The sequence below is a fragment of the Leptosomus discolor genome, chromosome Z (genome assembly GCF_034619465.1).
Source record: "Leptosomus discolor isolate bLepDis1 chromosome Z, bLepDis1.hap2, whole genome shotgun sequence".
Classification (NCBI taxonomy): Eukaryota; Metazoa; Chordata; class Aves; order Leptosomiformes; family Leptosomidae; genus Leptosomus; species Leptosomus discolor.
The window spans coordinates 18,048,281-18,057,790 of record NC_141419.1 but is presented as its reverse complement, the minus strand read 5'-3'; the positions used below and the strand labels follow the sequence as shown (position 1 = coordinate 18,057,790).

The window sequence follows — 9,510 nt, the reverse complement described above, 5'->3', positions numbered from 1 at the left end:
GAGGGTCAGTAATCATTAGCATGGCTCCGTATTTATTGTTTTACGCTGTTCTGTGATTGCGTAACTTTTAACAGATTTTAGCGGGAATGGAGATACAGACAGGCCACCTGACTCTACTAATGTCTGCACTTACAAATATGTTGACGTGAGAGTGTATACATTTTTATATACTTATATATTCACAAAGAGAAACGTGTGCGTGTACTTACACAGAGAAGCATAAAATGCCCTATCAATACAATTTCACAGAAAGCAAGACTAGCCAGCGATAGTATGCAACCCTACTGCGCCTCACTATTGATTTGAAATTTTAAGACAACTGACACACGTAACCAAAGAGGTTTTCTCCTTGGATTTATCTCTACATGGCTATCATTAATGGCAGGCAATGCACGAAGGGCTGGAGGGCACTTTGCCGTTGGGTGGGGGATCCGTTCCTCTTAATTTCTGCGACTTTGCGAATTTTCTAAAAATCCACTTTTAAACTTTGTTGATTTATTTATTTATTTATTTATTTTTAATCGCCCGCCATCCCTGGGGTCGGCGCTGCACCATGCGCTGCAGCAAAACCACGGTGCGTGGGAGCCCGCCGCAGGTCCCTGCCGAGCGGGCGTCCCACCCCACCCAGGCTTCCTGCAGGTATCGCACCCTGCTCTTGCAACGCCACTTTCCCCAGAAACTTCGCGAGGGAGGCTCAGAAAGCCCGCAAATGAGGAAATTTCTGTGAACCTCTGTTTTGCCTATACAGGGATAAATTTGTGTTTATTTCTCCTCATCCAAGGATGCCGTCGGCACATGTAGACATAAAATCGCCCTTTTCCACCTTTCGCCACGCAGGGCTGTTCGTGTGCCCGAGCAGCGGGGCAGAGGTTAACAAGAAGAGAACAAAGGTGCGTCTGCACGGCAGATTCCTCTTCTGTGGCAGTCGCACCGGTTTTCGGCAATGAAAAAGGGGAGATTAGGAAACTGACATTGGGGGAAAACAAACCAAAACAAACCCCAAACTTAAAATACTTCATCTTTTTTCTGTATTTGCTCTCTTCACTGTCGGACCTCGGTGGTGCCTCCGAAACGCCTCGCTCTCCGCATCGAATGCAGGAGCCTTCAACCCCCTCGTTCGCCTTGCCTCCTACCGAGGTCTGCCCGTAGCTTCGAGGTGGAGGAATAAATCCTTCAAGCCACGGGTGCTGCAGGAGCTGGGACCGATCCCCGCTGCCCTCGACGGGGCGGGCGAGGCGGGGGGGGGTGTCTCTTGACAGAGGTGGGGGTGTCACGGGCGTCCCCGGGGCTCGCAGCGGGGAGCCGCTTTCTCCAGGAGGGATAAGTGGGAGGGCGGAAAGCAAGGGGAGGAGTCAGGTGCTTGTGTTTTGGGGACCTTCGGAGCGGCAAGGCGAGGCCCTGCCCAGCCTCTGGCTGCTGGGCTGGAGCCGTACCTTATCCCTTATCTCGCCGCGGTTTTCCTGCCCGCGAGAGGCCCCCGCAGAGCCGGGGTGAAGCGATCTTCTTCTGCCGAGTGCCATTAGGTGGATCGCAGACTTCCTGCGGGCACGGCTCTCTTCCTCATCCGGGCCGCCTGCTCCCGACCGGCGCCGGGACGGAGGGACGGACCCCAGACCCACCGCTCGGAAGGTCTCGAGGCAGGGCAGGGCCCCCCTCCCGAGGCACAAGCCAAACCCATCCCTCGCACAAGAGTCCCCCTCCGCCTGGGGAAGGCTCTGATGTCGCCCCCCGGCCCCGCCCGCCCCACGCAAGATAACCGCGGGGCGCGTCCCACCTGCCCGGGCCGGGGCAGCTGCCGCCAGCCCAGGCAGCCCGGAGAAGCCGCTTGCCGGTGGGGCTGCGCCCCTCTCACTCGCCCTCACCCCACCCCGCAATGTGGGGAGGGAGGGAGGGGTGGGCGCGCAGGTCCGCAGCCCCCATGCCCTTCCTTCTCCCGCGCCGACGGTGCCCCCGGGGAGAGGCAGCCCCCGCGGGAGCCTCCCCGCGCTCTCGGCGGCGTATGAAACCGCGCTGCCCCGCGGGGGTCCCGAGCTGCGCCCGGCTCTCAGCTTGCGGAGCAGGCTGCCGGCACCCTGTGGTGCCCCCCGCAGCCCACCGCCCACCCCCCCCGTGCCCCCCAGGGATGGTGTGCGGATTTTACCGCAGCCGCCGAGCCGGCGCTCCCCCCGCGGCTCCGCTTGGCGCCGGGGGCGGGGGGACGCTGTAGCGCCCTGCCCCGCCCGTGGTGTGCGCAGGGAGGGCACGCAGGCCCGTGTCCGGGGTTCGGGGCCGCCTGCCCCGGGGGTGGGGGGGGTTGGGGCGGGGGGGCCCGCTGCCCTCGGGGAGGAGGAGCTGCGGCGCCGCGGCGGGCGAGGTCCCGGCCAGGGGAGACGGAAAGCCAGGAGCGGCCGAGCGCGTCGGGTCGGCGGCGGGCGATGGAGGGGTCCCCCCGGGGCGACGGCTACGGCGACCGGCTGTGCAGCGCCGCCGCCCGCGGGGACCGCGAGGAGGTGCGGAAGCTCCTGGACGCGGGCGCGGATCCCAACGGGACCAATTCCTTTGGGAGGACCCCGCTCCAGGTACGGAGCACCGCGGGGTGGGGGTGACGGGCGGGGGGAGCTGTCCTCTGCCACGCTGGCGGGGGAGTGGGGAGGGATTTCGGGTTTTGAATGAACTTGTATCGTGATTATCGGAACCGGAGTCCAGCCGCAGCTGCCTGAACACAAGCGGGCGCTTTTCTGAACCCTCGCCCTCCTGCAAATACTAGATGGAGTGTAGAGGGGCACCGCTGGCAGCAAACGAATTGTGCTAGGTGGTACTCAAAAGGAGGAGTGAGACAGCAAAATCTGCTTCCAGATGGGTTCAGGGATTTGTCTGCGCTTCGATCAACTTTTCTTGTTTGTTTGTTTGTTTTAAATATAGCCTTGACGGGTCTTTTCCCCCAAATAAATCGAAGTGGGGTCCCTTACCAGTGTATTCATGTGAAAGAACGGCACAGAAGACGGCAGTAGAAATTATAAATTGAAACTAGGTGTATATTAATAGCCGTCACTCTTGTTAGTATAATTTTAAATATTCACTGTTCATCAATAGTGCTGGTATTCATTGGTAGATATTATAAGTACCAATGTGTAGTAGAGTTGCTTTCCACCCATTTTGAGAGCTAGAATTGTGTAGTATTAATCAACATTCTCAAGCTGGATATTTTTTTATGCCTATTGAACGATTAATGTACCGTGATTTAAAGTGTAAGTGTGTGCTTCATGAAAATGTTTTCTCGAGTTGTCATTTGAAGCCATATGTTTAATGAATCAACAGCTAAGCTGAACAGCCATTTTGGTCTTTGCACTTTATAAGGAAAGGGAATTATTTTTCTGAAGCAAGTTACTGAGAAAGGCACTGAGAAAATTATTCGTTTTGTTTCTGTTGTAGGTTCAAATTCCAGATGAAAAGGGTCTCCAAATTGCTGTAAATTTTCTCTTCTCTCCCCTCGTCTCAGAGTGAGACTGAGTTCTGTTTCCCTTACCAACACTTCGCAAAATGGCTGCCACTCTGGCATGTGGGCTCTCTATATCTTTCTAAAAAAAATTTACCCTCTACAGAAATTTATAAATTGTGAAATTTGTAAACATTTTCGCACTTCTATTATAAATTAAACCAAATATTTGTGGTCCATAACCAAATTATCTCGAGAAAGAAAATAATGAGAAAACCTGTTGTCTCAAGGTATTTTCTGCGGTGTTAGGACTCAATTTATGGAAGTTAAAATTCCATTGAAAATTACCGGCAGAATGCAGGAAGTAAAACTCCAAGTGTAATTTTCTTTCGTTTGTTTGCTTGCTGTTTTTGTTTTGATTTTGTTCAATCGTGCATGATCAGACCTTGCCAGCAGTTTCTGCTTTTGGATCAGCTGCTGAGTGGCATTAGGGCTCGTCAGGACAGTTTTGTGCACTACCCATGGCCCCTCAGCAGCTTTCCCTGCTCCTGGGAGAAGAAGCACAGGTTTATCCACAGCTGAGAGAGAGAGAAACGGCTCGGTCCAGAACTCAGGACGGGGGAAATCCACACCGGGCACCAAAAAGAGCCGAACCACTGCCAGGGCCGTCACACCCACCTGCCTTGCCCAACCATGCTTGCCGTACTGTCGGCTGCGCTGTGCCTTCCTAAACCAGTAACGCGTCCGAGTGGCAGGAGGCTTAATGCTCCTCAGGGCTGTCACGGCGTACACAATGTGCATATCGCGCCCCCCCCCCCCCCCCCCCCCCCCCCCCGTTTATGAATGGTACATGTAGATGGTCCGTAAAAATAGCATAATTATTGTGTGTATATACGCGCACATGAATATGTATGTATGTGTACATAGATACGTGCGTGTGTGTGTGTGTGTATATATATATGTATATATACACACACACGCACCCGCCACAAGTACCATATATACCACAGTGTACGTAAATGCTACAAAATGTGGAACAGAACGGAGGGATACGCAGTACCCGGTCTGGAAATCACACGCACCATAGCCGATATTTTAATTCGCCATAGAATACTAGAACGTTCCAAGTTGGAAGGGACCCATAAGACTCACCGAGCGCAGCCACATGCATTTATGCAGGTCACAGCTCTGAATAGCTGGCACAGGAAAACAACGCCCGGGAGGCGCCCCGGCCCCGCCGCCCCCCCGGCTCCCGGCGGCCGCGGGGCCCGGCGGCGCTGACGCTGTCTCTCCCCGCAGGTGATGATGCTGGGCAGCCCGCGGGTGGCCGAGCTGCTGCTGCAGCGCGGGGCCGACCCCAACCGCCCGGACCCGCGCACCGGCTGCTTCCCGGCCCACGACGCGGCCCGCGCCGGCTTCCTGGAGACGCTGGTGGCGCTGCACCGCGCCGGGGCGCGCCTCGACCTGCCCGACGGCCGCGGCCGCCTCCCTCTCGACGTGGCGGCGGGGGGCCCGCACGGGCCGGTGGGCCGCTACCTGCGGCACCTGCCGCCCCTCCCCGCCGCCGCCCCGGGAGCCGGGCCGGCCGCGGAGGGGGCTGCGCGCTGACCCAGCCCCGGCCGCGCCCCCCGGCCCGCCCGCTGTCCGCCGCCGTTCCCCGCCGCCCGCCGCAGCGCCCGAAGCCCCGGCGGCAGCCGCCCGCCGCCTCCCCCCGCCGAGATCCTCTCCTCTCGTCCCCCGCGCGCGTCTCTGCGGCGGGTCCCCCCGCCGTCGCGGGACCCAGCGTGTGCGCACGGCTGGCGGTGCTCCCGGGAGCCCGGCTGCCGGGGAGGGTCTTCCCTGTCCCTCTGCCCCAGAGGTCCTCCCGTGCGCCCCAGGCGCTCCGTGTCCTGCTTCTGCGAGGCGACGCGTGCTGCTGAATTTTCTAAGAAAAGAACCCAAACACGGCCGCGGGGAGCCCTCCTGGTCCTGCCTCCCCGCAGGCTCTCCGGCCGGCGGAAGACAAGCAGCAAACGGTTCGCCGGTGCTCCACGGTAAAGAAAAAAAAAAAAAAAAAAAAGAAAAAAAATTAATCGTTCTCCCCCTCCATTTATTGTTAAGTTGATGTGGTTTAGAGGAGTGAGAACGCTCCGTTTCCCTTAGCGGCTTGCTCACTGCCCTGCAAGTCACTGCCTCGATCTCCATCAGATACTTGTCTTATTCACGACGGTACTCATTATCGCATAATCCCGGAGAGCTTTGCATTTTAGTAGTACCTGAAGATTCTTTTATATAGCGCTCCGAAATAATGAACACCTTAGCCATCCCGTTTACAAATTTAATTAATCTTCAGATCTTCTCCCCTCATCATCCCGCTCAATTTAGAAAGTCTTAAAATATTTAACACTGATCGGGATTACGATTTGGGATCTACCACAAGTATTTTGTATAGATGTATTCAGGGAAGGCTATCCATGTGAGAAACGAATCAGCAATCGTTTAGTTTCTACGTGGTTTTAACATTTCGAGATACCCCGTTGATTCAGAAGACACGGGCAGCGAGCTCGGCGTTTTTAAGACAGTTTCCCGGGTCTCTAAACTAGATATTTGGAAACAACAACAAATACTGAGCCTGGTTATCAATCTGAATCTCTTCATACGCATTGCCTCTGCTTTTCCCACGTGATTTCAATCGTCTGCCCAATATTCGTGCCACTTCTGTGTGATGAAATAATTGTTATTATTCAACAGCAAAATACGGGAGAGGTTGGCTTAAAAAGAAAAAAATCATTGTGTTCAACTATTAAACGGTCCTGCACGCAGCACTACTCAGTGTTGGGCTTATTTATCTCGACTTTGTTCGCTGCTTACATTTTTTTTGTGTCTGTGCATAAATACGTATACATGCACACAACACGTTCACGCAGGTAGGATACACAGGGTTTATACGCAGCTGTGTATTATTCACTCACACACACTCTTGAGTTAAAAACATACATGAAACTCGTTAATTTCCTTATTTAAAACAATGTTTACAGAGCAAGAGGAAAGCTCAACTGCAATTGGTACATTTGCATAACTTTACGATCTCTTTAAAAGCGTAAAATTTTTCTCTTTCCCGGTTAAAAAACCGATGGCAACAGACTAGGGCACCACGGGCACATACTGCGGTTGAAGGCTATTTTTTTTTACGATATCCGCAGATATGTTGGTATTTTCGTTGCCCGTGCTGAGGAGCCTGCACTTCGCTCCGGGCACAGATCACGAGGCCGGGAGGAGCTCTCCAGTGCCCCCTCGTTTCGCCCCTAGTTTATCAGGGAACGGCTTTCTGCTGCTCATTTCTTTAAAATAAAAGGGGGGGAGGAAATTACTCTCTCCTCAAAAAAAGAAGCAATTTCCGAGCGCTTTGGGGGCCAAATCGAGAGCAATTCCCGCCCCAGAGGGCGTTGGGCCGCCGGCGGGAGAGGGGTCAGTACATCCGTCTGGGGCGGGGACAGGGCGGGTGGGACGAATGTGTTTTTCTCCCCCGACTTGCATGGAGGCAGGAGCCCAGCTCAGCCTCGCGATGCTTGGGCCTGAGGGCAGGTGTGATCGTCCCCTCGGTTCAAGCTGCCAGCGGACACCCGAGGGCGCGGCGCGGAGCATCCCTGCCCGCTACGCCCCGGCCCTCGCTGCCCGCCGCCCTGCCCGCAGGCCGCCCCCCGAAGGCCCCTACTTCCCCGTGGGAAGGAGGGCCAGAGCCCCGGGGAGTCTCTTCAGAAACACGGCAGGCGGAGGGGCATTCACACCGGGGTGCCCACGGGGTTTCCACGCAGCCTCTCCCCACCTGGGAAAGCCGTGCCAAAAAAGCGTGGCTTTCCCAGGGGCTTTGGCCCCGGAGCTGCCGAAGCCCAAATCTTCCTTGGGAAGTCACGCGAAGGGAAGAAGATGAAGAGGTTTTGGGATGGAGTTACGCCCGGTGATGTTGCAGGTGGTGTATGTGCGGCAAGTGCCTGAATGGACAAGGCATTCACCGGACTGAGCGACTCTCCTTTACTGCTGCCACCACGAACAGGAAAAGAAAGGAAGAACTCACATTTTTCAGGAAAGTATAGAAAAAGATTTTCCCTCCAAGTGTGCAGCCCAACCTCTGTGAAAAAAAAAATTCACATTTTTTTGTCTCTATAATAAGTCTTTTAAAAGACAGGTTCCTCACATTGAGGCAGCAGCTTTATGCTGCTTTTCTTTCTGCCATAAATGTTTACTCTTTGGACTAGGAGCCATCAGCACCATGTGTTACAAAGCACACTTCAATTGCTGGTGTGTGAACATCAGCATCTAAATTATTCGACTAGATACTTTCCGTTGTGGTGCCCGCCATCAGGCTTTTATATTGAATAAAAATACCTTCAGGTGTAACAGCACTCAGGAAAAGAAAGTGTTTTCTATTACACATTCTGAAAACCTACTTTTTGAGAACATGACTCTCAAGCTTTACAACAGGCACCACCCCCTTTAAATTCACCTAAATTTATTGTGCCTAAGGGTCCACAGTCTTTACGTATCAAGTTCACAGTCTGTAAAAGCTTCACAGAAGTGAAAAACAAAAAATGTTTCAGGGAAGAAAGTCATCACCTGACCTTGCTTGGGCCAAAGGTGTGGAAATACATTAACCTCACTGCCTACTTTCATAGAAAATAAGCCTCAAACACTGTGAATCTCGGGAGGAAAATGAAAATGCTCAGAGCTCTCATAGAAGACAAGTTTGAAGATGGGACAGGTAAGCCACAGGACCTGGTGCTGGAGAGAGGATGTCTGAAGACATTCATGTCTTACAAGTGTTCTGGTGGGGCACTCACTCCTAGCAGTAAAGATGAGGGATGATATACCTAGTGGTTCTAGATTATTTGTTTTTATTTAGGTCTCAATCAACCCTAATCTGACACTCACTGAAGTAATTCACCATTTCTTTATTTTTTTCCCCTTTTCTCTTTTTTTTTTTTTTTTTTTTTTTTCTTTTCCAACTTACAGGGAAAGAGGTAGGAATAAGTTAAGAAACTGGATGAACAGAAATTAAGACAGAACACTCTTTCTCTGTGGAAAAGAAACCAGAGGAGAAATTTATCCACATTTTTCTGTCTTTGTTACCATATACTCATAAGTATCCGCATGCTTTTGGTAGAAACACTCATTAAGAAAGTGTTTCTGTGCTGGAGAAAGCCCAAGAAGGGGAAGTGAAATGAGAGGTGGTCCTTATGAGTTGAAAACCAAGAACCTTGCAACTAAAGGCTTCAGGCTGCCTCACAGAAAGGTACACAGATGTTTGCCACTAGACCTGGTGGTGAGTATAAGCTCAGGACCGAAGGTTAGGTGTGAGAAGCCCTGTTTGAACCTGCTACTACAACCAGGGGCTGTGCAAACAGGGAGAGGGTTTCCACAAAGGAACCAAGGGGACAAGACTAAATTTAGACTTCAGCTCACAGCATCATCCAAGCTCATGGTATTAGAAATAGCCTACTTCCTACCACCGAACTAGGTAGCTCATGCTGCCATTGATGCAGTCACTCTTCTCAGGAAGCAGCCTCCTACATGTGATTTCTCAACAAAGGCATTGCTACTTGAAGAGGTGAGAGTGGTAATCTATAGAACATAAGACTTTGATCTCCCAGGTTGGGAAAGTCCCAAGATAGGCATCTTTTTCTCTACATGGTGCTGGTGGTTGACAGCACAGACTGGATAAAACGGTAAGAAAAGAGGTGTGTTGAGAGCTAGGAGGATGGGGCAGAGGCACAGGGTGTCTTGAAGAGGGGGAAAAGAGGCAGGTCCAGCTCAGGGAAGTGGTGCCTGGAGAAATGGAGACAAACATGGCAGAGTCTGCCTAAGCCTGAAAGGATGCACAATGGGCATGCCAACCCAGGTCAATGGTTTTGTTTGGCTTCTCAAACAAAGCTCATCCTTGCAGACATCCAATGTACATGGCTGAAGAGTGGTGGCACTCACAAGTAGACAGTGGACCCTGTTTGGTGGAAATCATGGGAGAGAGGGCATTCCTTGCCCTCTGGAGATCAAGCATTTGAACACCGCTAGCTTTATGGGTTTTTTACATCTGTTTTCACCTTAGGCCCCAAGCAGACTAA

General features: G+C 52.9%; 1 protein-coding gene across 1 annotated transcript; it reads left to right on the top strand.

Moving 5' to 3' along the window:
* The first annotated feature begins 2,333 nt into the window (after positions 1–2,333).
* LOC147413235 (cyclin-dependent kinase 4 inhibitor B-like) lies at positions 2,334–5,023 on the top strand. The gene is made up of 2 exons (XM_086479978.1): positions 2,334–2,558; positions 4,715–5,023. The coding sequence occupies exons 1-2, from the start codon at positions 2,415–2,417 to the stop codon at positions 5,021–5,023; spliced, it is 453 nt and encodes a 150-aa protein (XP_086336104.1). The 5' UTR covers positions 2,334–2,414.
* The last annotated feature ends 4,487 nt before the right edge of the window (positions 5,024–9,510 follow it).

Excerpts from the sequence above, each read along its gene's own strand:
- LOC147413235 (XM_086479978.1), top strand. The coding sequence starts at position 2,415 with ATGGAGGGGTCCCCCCGGGGCGACGGCTACGGCGACCGGCTGTGCAGC. Across the intron at positions 2,559-4,714 it reads TTGGGAGGACCCCGCTCCAG|GTGATGATGCTGGGCAGCCC; the intron begins GTACGGAGCACC and ends CTCTCCCCGCAG.